The sequence below is a fragment of the Rhineura floridana genome, chromosome 1 (assembly GCF_030035675.1).
Source record: "Rhineura floridana isolate rRhiFlo1 chromosome 1, rRhiFlo1.hap2, whole genome shotgun sequence".
NCBI classification, from domain to species: domain Eukaryota; kingdom Metazoa; phylum Chordata; class Lepidosauria; order Squamata; family Rhineuridae; genus Rhineura; species Rhineura floridana.
The window spans coordinates 131,648,273-131,664,900 of record NC_084480.1 but is presented as its reverse complement, the minus strand read 5'-3'; the positions used below and the strand labels follow the sequence as shown (position 1 = coordinate 131,664,900).

Sequence of the window (16,628 nt, the reverse complement as noted above, 5' to 3'; positions counted from 1 at the left end):
TGACCATTGGTCATGCTGGTTGGAGCTGATAGGAGTTGTGGTCTAAAAACACCTGTAGGGGACAAGGTCAGGGAGGGCTGGTTTGAGTGTTGGATGAGGACCAGGTAGACCCAGGTTCAAATCCAAACTCAGGCATGAAGTTCACTAAGTGACCTTGAACCAGTCACTGTCTCTCAGCCTAACCTACCTTACAGGGCTGCTGTGAGGATAAAATAGGTGGAGAGCCTGCCATGAGTTCCTTGGGATAAAAATGAAATAAATGTATAAAACTAATTAGAAGTTAGAATACATATTTATTTTATACCCTTACTGCACAAATCACCTTGAACTATCTCCAAAAACGCAGACAGAGGCAGATTTAAACTGTCCAAGGTCCTGTCCTCCAAACAGGCTACTAGATGAGGCCTCACACAGCCCCAACGGTGGCTGGCATGACTGGGTAAAAACCCACACATCACTCATGACCTGCGGGGCACTCATCGTCATCACAAGGATAGCAAAGTTGGTGGCAGCTTGCTCAAACTTCTTTGTGGGTTCTAGAAGGCAGAAGTGGTTGGACAGGGTTCTGCTGCCACGCTGCAAGCACTTGTGTTGACTGACTTCGCTCTATGTAGCAGGCAACTATTGGAAGTTTGACAGAGAGTCCGTCAGGCTGTGTCCTGTACTAGCTCCCTTGTACAGTTCTGCAGAGAAGACCACAAAAATTACAAATTCTTTTTTTTTAAGCTGCATGGACACCTATCAGGAATGCAGTAGCAGTTGAGTTCCTGCATCAGCAAAGGGTTAGAATAGATGAACTCTGAAGACCCTGCCAACTATTTGAGGATTTCCCACATATTTATTTATTTATTTATTATTTATTTATTTATAGTATTTATTATAATACTGTTTATTAATGGCCAGCCTATGCATACCTGGTGGCAATTCATACTCATAGATACAGCTAGGCAAGTGACTGTTTACAAGCCTGCCCAGGTAGCCTCTTGGCAACATGCACAGTGTTAATTCTGAATTGACCACCAGATGAAGTCACCTGCTACTCTTTCTCAGCCACCAGCCCTATACCAATAACAAACTCATTCTCCCCATGTAGATCCTGATGTAGCCAAAACTCCACCATCTGCATGCACGGAAAAGGCTTGCAGAAATACATCCAAATTTAAGAAAAAAAGCTGGGAGGGGGAGGACTGAGCTTTTACGGTGGCTACAATGATGGCTGGCAGGGGCAGGGGGAGAGGCATAGAAAACTAAGGGGGAGGGGAAATTGACTGGAGTATCCTGCAAGAAGGTACAGCTGGCTGGCATCAGAAACAGGAAAATTCCACACTGCAACATTTTGTTGGAGGCCCCACTTATCCCTCATATTCTCTACTTTATGAGTCATCTGGTCACTCATTATGGCAGTTCTGCTTCTGTAAATAATAATAGTTTTGACTTCCAAACAGAAGACATATGCATTGTTCTGTGTTGGGGTAGAGCAATCATTTGGCCCTTTGATGAAGCAGAAAAAAAGAAAGAAGCTGGCTTTGGATTTTGCAAATACAAATGAATTCCTCTCCCCTTTTGCTTCTTTTTCTCTGCCCTGCAGTATTGTAGCCTGGAAGCAACAGGCAACGTCTGGCTCACTGGAGATTTTAACCAACTAAGCGCCGGAAGGTGCTGTGCCTGTTTCAGAAGGTAGGCGGATGGCTCATTACCAAGATGGGAATGGCCCAGCAGACTGACTGCATGAAAGACAGCCTGCATCTTGCAGTTAACTGCACTGAGACAGATGCTGAACTTCTACTACCTAGAGCTTTTTCACACAGCAACTTAATGTGAGATTGGTGCTACTTGCATCCCCGTTTAATTCTCATAGTTCACATGACGTTGCAGGCAAGGAAAAGCTATAACAAAGTTTTCCCCTTTAAATCTGTATCAACCCAATTCACTGATGGGTTCATTCACATGGGAGCTAAACTTTGCAGTAAAGACGTAGCTTTTGCCATCGCAATAGATTTGCAAGGTTCACACCTTCTACCTTCAAATCCACTGCTTTCCTTTCACACAAGTAGGCATTCCTCTGGAAAAGTTTAGTATCGCTGTTTCCTTGCCCCCTCCTAATTTTACATGTTTACTCCCTCCAGAGTATCAATATTGCTAATGGAGAAGGGGAGGGTTTTTTTGTTAGTTTCATTGTTTCTTGTCAATTGCATGACTCTCCCAGAGAGCAAGTGAGATTAGGATATACAGAAGGGAAGTGGCATTGTCTCAGCTCTTTCTGCCTGCCAGAGAATCGCCTTATCCAGACCTGGTTCTGGTTTCTATCCAAAAAGGTTGCCATCCTCAGCACTGATTCCCTGCTGTGCATCTCTCTCAGCTCTGAAAGCAAATCTCTCTCTCTCTCTCTCTCTCTCTCTCTCTCTCTCTCTCATCTCACTCACTAACACACACACACACAGAGCGAGCGAGCGAGCAAGGGTCTTGCTACCTTTCTAGAGCAGAAAGACTGTCACTGGAAGAAGAAACTGGACAGCCATCTGTTAGGGATGCTGTAGCTTTAGATTTCCTGTATCGAGAAGTGAATTGGACTAGATGGCCTCCAGGGTCACCTGCCAGCTCAAGGATTCTATTTTACTTAAAGCCACAGCAGCAGCATTTGGCTTTCACGGGATGAGTTGGAATGTTAAATGGGGCTGTTGTTACCACTCCATGTGCATTTCTACACTTCAGAGGATGACTTCACATTCTCACAGCTGTACAACAGAAGCTGGAAGAAAAAAGCAGTAGATCACACTCCTTGCTAGGACACTCTCTTCTGTAACTCTTTTTACAGTGATTGGATGATATGGCAAGCAGCAAATCCATGCAGGAGTGAGTATAGTGCAGTTGGGCAATATATATAACAGACCTGTTTCCCCAAACCATTTCACACAATATACTGTAACTCACCTGGCTTTGACTCCATTGTGCCCTTTTTCTAAAGTCGCCACCCACAGTGATTCAGCCTCTGTTACTCTACCAGTTGGATTATTCCCATGTATTCTAGGAAGAGTGGCCTATGAAAACATGATGCTGGACACAATCTTAATGCAAGGACATAAAGTTTACTGAACAAATAACTTGTACACTTGGAAGGATTTTCTCCTTTCAGTTATTATTGTTTAATATGAAAACACAATAATTAAAAAAAATTGGACAAGAAGCTTGGAAAAGGAAATGGAATCTGCAGACCATTGCAACTTGCCTTGGGCCATCTAGTTTATTATGTTGGTGCTGTAGCAAGGCGCCCAGATGGAGGGTTTTTAGTGCAGCTGTTCCATAGGATGTAAAATCATTTCAACTGGGGCTGAATTATGTCTGATGTTAGAAAGGAGCAAAACTCTTATTCTGTGTCCTCACTCAATACTCGAAAGGCTTCACAAATCTTATCTTGCACCAAAGTGTCTTTTCCGAAACAAGAAAGGTCTGTATTTAGGTCCTTTACATTACTGACTAAATATAGAACCGTGGTCTCCAAGCTTGTTTCCCCATGGACCACATGAAAATTGCTGATGGTCTTGGTGGACCACTTGATGATTTTTCTGCCGGTTGTATCAATTGTAATGTGCTTTGCAAGATGCTGTCTGATGTTTACTGCTTCTTTTCTTTCTTTTATTACAATTTGCATTCCATCAAATTAAAATTGTAGTATAGTATAAGTAATACAATGGAAATGGACTGCCTTCAAGTCGATCCCAACTTATGGTGACCCTATGAACAGGATTTTCATGGTAAGCAGTATTCAGAGGGGGTTTAACATTGCCTTCCTCTGAGGCTAGTCCTCCCCAGCTGGCTAGGGCCTGCTCAGCTTGCCACAGCTGCACAAGCCAGCCCCTTCCTTGTCTGCAACTGCCAGCTGGGGGCAACTGGGCTCCTTTGGACTATGGAGCTTGCCCACGGCTGCACAGGTGGCAGGGCACATAACCCCTGAGCCACTCACTGTGGTGGTGATCTTTAGCTGGCCCTTTACACCCAAGACACACGAGCAAGGATTTGAGCTCACAGACTCTGGACTCCCAGCCAGGCTTTTCTCCCCACTGTGCTATACCAGCTGTCTATAAGTAATACAAGAAGCAATAAAACTACAACTAAAAACACTATGAATATTTAATGCAGACATGTCACAGACCATCTTAATGAAGCTTGCAGACCACTGGTGATCCACAGACCACAGTCTGGGAACCCCTGATATTGAAAGTTTATAAAGTAATCAGACTGGCGGGTTATGTAGTTTTCCTTGGACTAGCAGCTGCAAGGGCTAGAAACCATCTCTCTGTTATCATTTAGCACTGTGATTTAAAGGTGGTGCTGTTTCTACCCTTACATTAACTGTAGTATGGATAGGGAATCTGTGTTCCTCCAGACGTTGTTGGACTACAATTCCCAGCTGGCCGGTAGCCATCCTGGCTGGAGCTGATAGGAGCTGGAGGCCAGGAACATGTGAATGATCTGCAGGTTCCCCAGCCCTGGACAATAAAACAATCTTGTATATATAGTTGAATTCTGTTCTTATGGTGTTAACTCATGTTTATTTATATTGAGTTTCTGGTTACCACTTAGAGACTACTATTATTAAGCAGTATGTAAATTGTCAAAATAAATAAATTTCGTACATAAACCTGTGAGTGAAAGTCAATAAAGAACACATCATCGCAGTCATTTCCACAACAAATACAAAGCTGCAGGAGCAGAAATTTGTAGCAAACACATTGTCAATAATTACATTGCACATGGCCAACAATTCTTTGAGCCCCAAAACATAAAAATTAATTAGGTAAAAAAAATCAGCTTTTATATTTTGCTCATGATGATGCAGCCTCCGACAGCAATTGGCTGAGCTGGCAGGATTGCTCTGAATGATTATTTGCTCAAGGAGAAAGAGGAGTTGCAGCCCAGCTTCTGTGAAGGGCTGCCCATGCTGGTAGACCTTGCACAGGGAGTGGTTGAGGACTGGGAAGAGGCCTTGAGATACAAGGTAGCAATGGGACAGGGAGCTAAGGCAGCAGAGAAAAGGAAACCCAAAGGGAAGGAACAAAGAAGACAGGAAACTGAAGAAAAGTCACTACAAACTGAGAGGAAAGAGAAGGGAAAGCTGATCAAAGGCAGTAGATGGTTAAAGGCAGTAGAAGCGAAAGGGGCACCTCAGGAATCAGTGGATGGAAAGTGGCAGTGGGTAGCTCCATGTCAATGGGGCAGTGGTATCTGCTCCAGGTTTTAATACAAATGTTCCATAAGCTGTCCAAGGAGCGGATTCAATCCAAAAGGTGGCACCAGAATAGCACATGCTATTCTGAATATGGATGTACCATATTCATATATGCACATGATCTAAACAGCTTTGGAGAGGCGATTTTTGCTTAAAAAGCAGTCCAAGAGCCTTTTAACTGGAGTTCGATTTTCTCTTTCCAGTATCTTGCCTGCCACCATTCTTAAGCCTGGATTTGCTTGGAGTTGATGTGTTTGGTGAACATTCTAAAGCGAGCCCTATGATTTTTTGGGGTGGGGGAAAAGGTGCTGTGATGAACAGGGCCAAGTTCCACCCTTTTCCAACATCGGCCATTCCTGAAACTGGAATGTTGAGAAGAGGGAAGAGTGTAAAAAGACTGCTTTGGCAGGGAAGGAGTTGAGACTGGAACTGCAATGAAGTTAGATGAGAGTGAAGGTCAGATGAGTTGGGGGTTTAGAAGAGAGAGGAAGACAGTTGGGTGCTGGCTGAGAATTGGTTAATATAGGAACACTAAGAAGCAGAGTTCTGGGAAAGGTGAAGAATTGTAACATAGCGACCAGCATATTTATGTGCCAGCTATGTATGCTGGTCCTAAATAAGTCCTTGGTTTAAAATAAAAAAAATCCTCTTTGTATGACTTTACTGCCTGGATTTCTTGAATGCTGTGAGAATACAGCATACTGAGTGTTATTCAGAAATTCCTATTCCCCTGACCAGAACTTGGAAAAGTTACTTTTTTGAACTACAACTCCCATCAGCCCAATCCAGTGGCCATGCTGGCTGGGGCTGATGGGAGTTGTCGTTCAAAAAAAGTAACTTTTCCAAGCTCTGCCCCTCACAGAGCCCCAATGGCCAGAGTAGTTTAACAGTCAGCTCCTCTTCCCAGAGAATTCTGGGGATTGGAGCTCTGTGAGGGAAATAATGGTCTCTGTGGCACAGAGTGGTAAGTGGCGGTAACGCAGCCGAAGCTCTGCTCACGGCCGCAGTTCAATTCCAACAGAAGGAGGAAGTCGAATCTCCGGTAAAAGGGGTCGAGGTCCACTCAGCCTTCCATCCATCCGTGGTCGGTAAAATGAGTACCCGGCATATGCTGGGGGGTAAAGAAAGGCCGGGGAAGGAACTGGCAATCCCACCCCATATATACGGTCTGCCTAGTAAACGTCACAAGACGTCACCCTAAGAGTCGGAAACGACTCGCACTGTAAGTGCGGGGACACCTTTACCTTTTTTTAACAACTCTTTAGCACCCTTCACTAACTACAGTTCCCAGGATTCTTTGGGGGAAGCCATGACTGTTTAAAGTGGAAGAGATGTCTGGTGTGGATGTGGCTCAAGGTATATGTGGGATGTGATCCCACATTTAAGGAAACACTGAGACACGCTTGGACAATCACGTCATGGGCTGTCGGTAACTTTGAAAAGGGCTACAAAAGGCAAGTGAGGTGGAACAGGCAGCTCTAGAAAGGGGAGAATATAACTTGGGGAGCAGACTTGGTTGTACTCTCTTGGGGCTCAGAAAAGTGCTATCACAGATGCTATTACCAATATTCATTCCTTCAGTGTTAAAGCATTAAGTATGCTAACACAACACAAACCAAAAGTATCAGAGCGGCTAGTAAAGAAATGTAATATATTTATTGATCCAGTCTTTTTTGTCAAGATAGAAGGACACCATCTTTAGAACTGTACACACAAAGTTTATCAAGCATTATAAATTGCCTCAAAAAGGTTTGAACTACAACGTAAACACAACTCAGTAATTTTTGTACATAGGCATATAAAAAAGAAGTGAGCAGAGCATGTTAGCACCTGGACAGACCTGGAGAACACAATTCACAAGGACGTTCACTTGGCATTTGCCCTACCGGGCACATGCTCAGCTGCCTTCAGACTTAGTATGGCAGGTGCAGAAGAACTTCCTGTTGGAAATGTGGCCCTATCTCACAAAACGTTGGACAAGAAGGGAAACAGGTTCATGTGTTTGGTTGACATGAACACTGGAAGTGCCTGGGAGCAGGGGATGAAGAGAACCAATAGGTGCAGTTGGCAGTCATTTGCAGCTTCCATTTGGGCAGCCAAATTGTACTTGCAATACAAACAGATTTATCCACATATAGTATGTTTCAGGATGGGTGTTAGGCTTGTGTTTTGCAGCTGTTGAGAGTGCCTCGTCTATAGTTGTCACTTTCAGCCTGTAACTCTTCACTTGGTTTGGCGATAAACCCTTTTTACTACTACCACTGTAGCTTTGAAAAACACAGATGGGGAACAAGAAATGTGAAGTGCATATTCCATGCTATTCCTCATCAGCTTAACTGCTGCCAACACTTATTAAAACACACACACAAAAACAGACTCCAGCACATTCTTCTTGGCTTTCCAGTGGATGAATGTGACAACATAGGCACCCTATCTCCCATCCTCCCTTCCACACACATAGCACAGTCTTTCTAAATAGCAATCTTTAGAAGAGGGTTGAGGAATCCGTGGACCTCCAGATGTTGTTGGATTACAACTTCCATCAGCCTCAGTCAGCATGGCCAATAGGGATGATGGGAGTTGGAGTGCAACAACATTTGGAGGGCCACGGGTGCCTTACCTCTGGACTATTATTGATTGCTAGAAAACTTTAGTTTTATCTCGCTCAGCTAGAGACAAAAAAAACTAGGCCACCCATGGGAGGCACCATTGTTCAGTGGTAGAGCCTGTCCCAGCTTTGATCTCCAGCTGACCCAATTGGGTAGCAGGTGATGGGGAAAGAATTCTGCCCAAGACCCTGCAATAATATGCAATAATCTGCTAAGTGACATAGTATATTAAGGCAGCTTCCTATATTCTCCTTTTTCCCATCGTCAAGATGCCAACACAGTAAGCCGCTCCAGGTTTTCCTCAACCCCGTAGGTGGAAGCTTTCAGAATTTTTCAGTCAGAGCCCAACTGCTTCTCTGCATAGCAAGTGTAATGTGCAACCAAGGTCTCTGCTACCTCATGCTTCACAATTCTATCAATACCACATTGCATTAACCATTTGGACAGTCACTTCACACAAAGTCCCACAAGAATCTAGTGCTCTTTTTTAATGTGTGACCACTGGTGATATAGAAGAGATGCCACATTTGTAATGAAAGGAACATTCTGATAAATATACATTTGGAATTACAATCTCCATTGGAGCAACTGGTGCTTTAAACGTATGTGAAGGTATCCAAAGTTTGCCTGTCTGCACCTGAAGACTGTCTTTGGGAAAAAACTTTGGGATGCATGGTAGAACTGAAAAGCAGAACTGAAAAGCAATGAACCTCTATTTTTATTTTTGAACATTAAATGCAGTTTTAAGAATAACTATTTAATATTAGCTGCGACTAATAAAATGGATTATCTAAAACATGTTTTTCCTCAAAATTGCTCAGTATCCAAACCAGTGTTTAGAAAGGGATGAACTACATTAAGAATACAACTATTTTAGTATTGACAGTACTGAAAAATGTTTTGACATGTACATGTTTACATATGCCTCAGGAGGGAGGGAATCATTCCCACTTCACATATATTTGGCAAGAGCAACAATAGCATTTGCTTGCCTTTAAAAAAGGATTTATCCTTCTGAAAGAACTTCATTTGTTCCAAGTAAGAAAAGCTGTGTCAAAAATCAGCTAATGGAAGAAGCTCAAGCTTTTAAAACGTGGGGGGTAGGAGAGGACTGAATAATGCAGGAGAAAACCTAAACTGATGTTTCAGTATAGCTTTATGCGATCAGAAGCATGTATAATTACAAAGAGCTGAAGCTTTTTAAACTATCTGTCCCAGCTTCACACAATCCAAACCACTCGTTTGAGAGGGTCTTGGGATCATAAGTGTGTTTTGTTACACATGCACAGAAGGTTCCACAGCACATCAGCAGCTTCCTTTCTTTTCAGGGAAAGGAGACCTGGATTCGGCAGTGCTGAGAGGAACCAATATACTGACTGGGCCAGCCATCTGTTTTGACAGACATGTACATAGGAACTCCCCTCCAGCACAGATCAGTGAGTAACCTCAATACTACATGTTCTTTAAAAAAAAAAAAAAAACTGGCCATGACCCTTTTGCAGACAGCAAAAACTATGATTTGCGGACATAGCACCCAATCCATATGGATTGAAGCAAGAGCACTTTTCTGAGCACTTTTCTGGACACAATACAAACTATGTTGTTGTCTCTTTACAAAGCTTTGACCTGATACGCCACACTTTCTACTCCAATTGCAAGGAGAGGAAATTATAGTCTCTGGCCAGTTATGCTCTGCTGCCTGCAGCAAATTCAGAAAAACAAACACAAGGATATTGAAACAGGGAGACTAGCTTTTAAAGAATGGAAGTTTAAGAAGTATGATTCCAGATGTGAATAGAGCCAACATTACCATTTAAGGTTCACTGTATCAACAGTATAATCTATCAGAGTTCACCTATTCCCTCTTAGCATCCTATTTCACTGGAAAATGTTAAGGAAATTGAAGACATTAAATTTGTTACTTAAGGCTTTATGATAGAATGGGAACTTAAAACCTGTAGTACACCTTATCCATTCAACAGAAATTAGACTTGTTAGCTCTGCATTTCAGAAAAAAAAATTTCTTCAACCTACAGATTCTAGTTGTTTATGACCTTGGACATTGACACTTCCAGGTCACACTTTCCTATGCATTTCAGTGCTTCTGGATTCCCCCAAAGATTGGACCCACAGTGACAAGCAGAGCAAGCTTTATGGACATTTGAAGGCAACTTTGGGGGAATTTAAAGAGATTGAAAGTTGGAAAATGGTGGGTTGCTGGAGGTAGTAGAGCTGGACTGCTAACTATCAGGGAAGTTGTAGTATCCTGCAGTGCAAATTCTGTACTGAGTAAGGGGGAATGGACTGGATGATCTCTAACATACCTTCCGATTCCTATGTTTCTATCAGAAGCCCTGTTAGACACAATCCATTACTTCCAAGGTATTAGGATATATGTTGACAATTTCTCAATGTTACAACACATTCTTGATCCTGCAAGCTGACACAAAGTATTGCTTGATACTTCTGAACACCAGCAGTTACTTTTGGAACTAGTTCAAATGAGAAACAAATATGAACTATTACATACATTTTTCTACAGAGAGGAAGCGTGACCCCCATCCCCAAACAACTTGCTGTTTCTAAGACTTAACTGCTAATATTTCTTTTCAATATGGATTTTTCAGTTGGATGCATAAATGTTCATGTGGAACAGATGGTGAGTGCAATGGCAGAAAGAAAAACAAAGGCAATTTCTTTAGGAATGAAAAAACTGTACAAGTTAAAGCAAAAAACTTGTATAGTTGGATAAAATCCACTTACTCTTAAAAAAGGCTTCCCCTTCAAGTCATGGGTCAAATACTTAGTATTCCCACCAGTTGGGCCAGGGAAGTGATTAATGCCTCACTGCGTGAGGGAGTGGTCCCCGGCTGCCTGAAGGCAGCAGTTGTGAGACCACTTTCGAAGAAATCTTCCCTGGACCCAGAAAACCTTAACAGAGGCCAGACACTCTTGGATGAGACTGATTATCTGGATCCATTTCAATCGGGTTTCAGGCCCGGTTTTGGCACGGAGACGACCTTGGTCGCCCTGTATGATGACCTTTGTCGGGAGAAAGACAGGGGGAGTGTAACTCTGTTGGTTCTCCTTGACCTCTCAGCGGCTTTTGATACCATCGACCATGGTATTCTTCTGGAGAGACTTGCGGATTTGGGAGTTGGAGGTACTGCTTGGCAGTGGTTCTGCTCCTACCTGGCGGGTCGTCTCCAGAAGGTAGTGCTTGGGGAGCATCGCTCAGCACCCTGGGCTCTCCAATATGGAGTTCCGCAGGGGTAAGTTCTGTCCCCCATGCTCTTTAACATCTATATGAAACCGCTGGGTGCTGTCATCAGGAGTTTTGGAGTGCGTTGCCACCAGTATGCTGATGACACACAGCTCTACTTCTCCTTTTCATCTTGTTCAGGTGAGGCTATCAAGGTGCTGAACCGATGTCTGGCTGCGATAATGGACTGGATGAGAGTGAATAAATTGAAGCTCAATCCAGACAAGACTGAGACGCTGTTAATAGCTGGTTCTTCTGACCAGATGGTGGATGTTCAACCTGTTCTGGATGGGGTTGCACTCCCCCTGAAGGAGCAGGTTCGTAGCTTGGGAGTTCTTTTAGAACCATCCCTGTCACTGGAGGCCCAGGTAGCCTCGGTGGCACGGAGTGCTTTCTACCAACTTCGGCTGGTGGCCCAGCTGCGCCCCTATCTGGACAGGGAAAACCTTGCTTCAGTTGTTCATGCTCTGGTAACCTCTAAATTAGACTACTGCAATGCACTCTACGTGGGGCTGCCCTTGAAGACGGTTCGGAAACTACAGCTCGTGCAGAATGCAGCGGCCAGACTGATAACTGGGACCAGGCGGTCCGAACATATAACACCGATTCTGGCCCGCTTGCACTGGTTGCCTACATGTTTCCAGGCTCGATTCAAGGTGCTGGTTTTAACCTATAAAGCCTTGCACAGCACGGGGCCACAATACCTGATGGAACGTCTCCCCTGATACGAACCTACCCGTACACTCCGCTCAACATCGAAGGCCCTCCTCCGGGTGCCTACTCAGAGAGAAGCCCGGAAGGTGACAACAAGAAAAAGGGCCTTCTCAGTGGTGGCCCCCGAACTATGGAATATTCTTCCTATGAGGTATGCCTGGCGCCAACATTACTATCTTTTCGGCGCCAGGTAAAAACCTTCCTCTTCTCCCAGGCATTTTAGTTTTAGTTTTTTAGCTTTTAGCATTTTAGTATTTCAGCTTTTTAAATATTTAATATGCATTTGTATGTGTATACATATGCTTTAATTTTTGATATCATTAATGTATGTTTAAATTGCTTGATATGTGGTTTTAATTGTATATCAGATGTTTTACTTGTTGTGAACCGCCCAGAGAGCTTCGGCTATGGGGCGGTATATAAATTGAATTAATAAATAATAAATAATAAAATTTAGGGTTATTAAAGCACTTGAACAGCTTCATAAGCAATCCCAATATTCCTTACATTCCCCCTGTAAGGAAGCTCAGTATTATCCACTAATTACAAATGGGGGTGGTGAGCAACAGCCCTTTGCCTAAGGTTACCTAGCAAGGTCGTGCCCAGGGCCGGTGCTACTATTAGGCCAAGTAGGCAGCCGCCTAGGGTGCAGACCTCAGAGGGGCACAGTATTGACCTTTGAGGGGTACAGTTTTATACAGATTAGTTTTTTTAACCCTTGGAAAAAAATCAACTGTCAATTTATATTTTTTATTTTAAGATACCACAACAGTGGTATGGAATATAATTAAATACTACTCAATTATTCTGGACTGCACACCTGATGTTAGTCATATTGAACAAATGACAATGATTGTACGTTATGTTGATGTAATCAAACCATCAGATAATGAGATGTCTGAGCCTGAGCATAAGAGAACATTTTCTTGGGATTTGTTCCACTACGTGGGGGCATTACAGCCTTTCAGAGGGGCGTTGGCATGACTACAGACTTTAGGGGGGCATTTGGGTTCATTAGGGGGGCGTTGACATTTGGCGGTCTGATGCGACAGTTGGAGCATTTAAGTTTAATTTTATTTAATACACACATCATTAATTTTTAAACTGTTTTGTCCCTAGTTAGAATGTATTTAATAGTCTCAATTCATGGAAATAACACTATAAATAGTGAGTGCTCTTTAGTAAAGAAATTCTGAATAGTGGCTAGTGTCATATCAAGGAATGGGAATATTAGCCACGCCCCGGCACTAGGTAATGTCCCGATACTATCTTGAGGGATTTTGGAACCAATCACGAGAGAGTGTTTGATAAGCTGGGTGTATTGGTGGAGGGCTCATTCTTCCAGCGGATGAGTGCCGTCTGCAAACGGGTGACGCAGACAGTCAGTTATTTGCTGGTTTTCTTCAGGAATGGGACACACTTGCTACCCGCTGTTTCTGTGATGTTTAAATGAACTTGTTTAACAAAACAATGCTGGTAAACTGAACGAGTTTGTTGTTAAGTAACACAGTGTAAGACTATTACTATCCCAAGTATACTCCAGATATTGTGAAGTTAGCCAAAACTCATCAAGCTCAAGGATCACACTAGTATTTTATAATAAATCTCATTTTATTTACTTTTCTATAACTATAACTATGTATGTATATTAATAAATCATACTAAGAATTCAATGTGTAATCTAAGTGCAATAAAAAGACATGATAACATAAGAACATAAGAACATAAGAAGAGCCTGCTGGATCAGGCCAGTGGCCCATCTAGTCCAGCATCCTGTTCTCACAGTGGCCAACCAGATAAAAACTATCAGTAATAATAATTGAAAATACCTTTTATGCTTTACTCATATTTTAAGGGAAGAACAGGAAGCATTGGCATATACTCAATCTGAGGGGGGTGTTGGGCACAAAAAGATTTTGCAAAGGGGTGTTGGGTCAAAAAAGGTTGGGTAACGCTGCACTAAAGGAACAAAGGTGCCTTTATGACAGAAACTCTTCTTGGACAGCTTGAGCAAATGGGATTACCAATTGAGAATCTGCGTGGTCAAGGTTATGATAATGGGAGTATCATGAAAGGCAAAGAAAATGGCATACAAAAGAGAGTCCTGGACATAAACCCACGTGCCTTTCTTGTGCCCTGCAATGCACACTCTTTAAACTTGGTAGTCAATGATGCCGCTAAGTGTTGTCTGGAAGCAACTAGTTTCTTCAGTTTGGTTCAACAGATCTATAATTATTTCTCTGCATCGACTAGCCATGTATTAGACTTAGGTGCAACTGTTAAGCCATTGAGCAAAACAAGATGGGAGTCTCGGATCAATGCTTTGAAACCACTGAGATATCATCTTGGTAGTATATATGATGCTTTAATAGAGATCTTTGATGACACAAGCCTAAAAGGTTTATCTGGAAATACTTCCCGAATTGAAGCTAAGGCCCTTGCTGATTCAATTTGTAAGTTCAAGTTTGCGGTATCCCTTGTTACATGGTACAACATCCTTTTTGAAGTCAAAATAAGGAAGCCGATTTAAATTCAGCTACAAGCCAATTGCAAGTGACCAAGAATTACCTTGTAGGCTGCAGGTGTGATGAGGGTTTTCAACAAGTTTTGATAGATGCTACAAGATTGCAAAGGAGCTAGAAATACTACCAAACTTTGAGACAGAACAGGTTAGAAAAAGGAGAAAGAAACAAGGAGTTTGAGTATGAGGCCCAAGAAGAGGCACCGCAAGATCCAAAGCAGAAATTCAAAGTAGGTTTCTACTATGCTGTCTTAGACATGGCCATATAACCTGTTGAAGGGAGATTCCAACAGCTACAACAATATAATTCCCTATTTGGCTTCCTGTATGATAGATACAGTATCAACAAAAAATCTACTGAAGATGTACTTAAGGCCTGCAAGAATTTGGAAAAATCATTGATGCACAATGGAAACAAAGATATTGATGCTGAAGATCTGTGCTGTGAACTTATAGCAATAGCTCGAAGACTTCCAAAGTCATGCTACCATAAGGAGTACTTCTCTTCATACTACAACAAAAACTCCTGGATAATGTGCCTAATGTTTCTGTTGCTCTAAGGATCCTTCTCACACTTCCAGTGTCAATGGCAAGTGGTGCACGCAGTTTCTTAAAGCTCAAACTTATAAAAAGTTACATACGCTCAACAATGTTGCAAAAGATACTAGTTGGCTTGGCAACTATATCAATTGAACATGCCCAAGCATCAGCACTTGACCTGAAGGAATTGGTGACAAAATTTGCAAAGGAAAAGGCACACAAAGTGAGATTTTGATGTGCCTGAAATTGAAACTTTTAAGAGACTTAAATTTTAACATCACAATTCACAAGATTATTCAAAATGATTTGTGTGCTAAAACATTTTCTTTTGTATTTGAGAAAGATAATCAAAGATTGTTGTATTGCTTATTCTTGCAATTTAAAATAAATTTAGCAGTTTCAAGTTTTGTGCTTTTCATTTTTTCTACAAGGCATCTGTTTTTGAAAATTGAAGTTAGCAATTCTTTTGTGGGGGTGCAAGTAGTTAGCCTTGCCTAGGGTGCAAAATAGCCTGGCACCGGCACTGGTCGTGGCACACACAAGATTTGAACAGAGGACTTGTATCTCTCTGCCACCACACACTTTAATACATCTATGAACATCCTAATAGAAAGGAAGGGGAAAGAAAGGCACATCTCATCTTCTTTGTGGGTTGCAGGATACCTCAGTTTAGTTCAAGGTCTTCCCCACCAGTGAAAGGGTGATTAGATCAGAAAAAAATACAAATTCTTAAACACTCCTTTATTTACTTCTGTTACTCTAGAATGAAATAATACACAAGAAGCCAATCTTGCCTGATGCAGAAACTGCAGTTGAGGAATTTGCCAAGTCCCGCTCAGTTCAATGAGACCTACTGCCAAGTTGGACTAAAACGGCAACCTTAGAAATCATGCTAGGTTTCAGCTCCCTTGGGAAGATTTTACCACCACATAATCGGAATGAGTACTGCCAAACTTTAACAAATTCAAATGAACAATGCGCACAGAGAAGCCCAGGTTAGCATTTCACAAAGTCTAGCTTGGAGCTTTCTCTGCAGTGTATTAGGGCTGCACCACTCAATTACTTGCTTAGACCGATTTAAGGAGTGTGTCTAACTGGGCAGCAGGTTTCAAAAACAAAACCCTATTCAATATAAGTAATTACAAAGCCTGCAGATAACAGACACTACCTGGTGACCAAACCAGATCATTTACCCAAGAGACATGTAACCCATCTCCCATTTTTATTTTTAGGAAAGAGAAAAAGCAGTCTTAGAAAGCTGCCCATTTGAACAAAGGAAGGGGATGGAGGAGAAGGGGCAGCTTTAACTTCTACTCCTGTTGTTGCAAGGAAAAAAAACATACAGCCAGGATAAAGAGCCAGGGCCCTTCCAGGTTGTTGTTGGACTGCACTTACCATCAGCCTAGCCTGCACAGGAAAGGACCAGGGATTATGGGAGTTGTGGTCTCCCCATCCCAACACATGGTGAACCTGTTTCTTTTCTGTCATGAATGGGATCAGCTGGGGTGTGGGGAAGAGCGTAGCTAAATGGCAGGCGTAACAAAAAAGTGTTAAGCGGCCCAACTTGTTACCCATCATCAGAGGCAGCTTTCCAGTAAAAACAAAGTCACACTACATATATACAGCCCCATCAGAGAGATTGTTAGCCCATCTCCTGCATGCTGTCTAGCTTGGCCATTAGAAGGGACATTTCCCTTTCTCCTTAAGATGGCAGTTGCAATGACACATGCGTGCATGATCTAAAAACAAAGCAGG

The 16,628-nt window shown here is 42.5% G+C and overlaps 1 protein-coding gene across 6 annotated transcripts in view; it reads left to right on the top strand.

Moving 5' to 3' along the window:
* Nucleotides 1-16,628, top strand: part of SLC46A2 (solute carrier family 46 member 2) — a 66,845-nt gene that overhangs the window by 11,276 nt on the left and 38,941 nt on the right. For 3 of the 6 annotated variants that reach the window (XR_009763511.1, XM_061632489.1, XM_061632476.1), the window contains exon 4: nucleotides 9,165-9,272. Coding sequence is in view for 5 of the 6 variants with exons in the window: in XM_061632489.1 (XP_061488473.1) it covers nucleotides 9,165-9,234 (70 nt within the window). In the remaining variant the exon portion in view is untranslated. Of the gene's footprint in view, nucleotides 1-1,588; nucleotides 4,628-9,164; nucleotides 9,273-16,628 lie in introns of those variants that run through there. The other 3 variants (XM_061632508.1, XM_061632518.1, XM_061632498.1) reach the window with 3 other exon arrangements.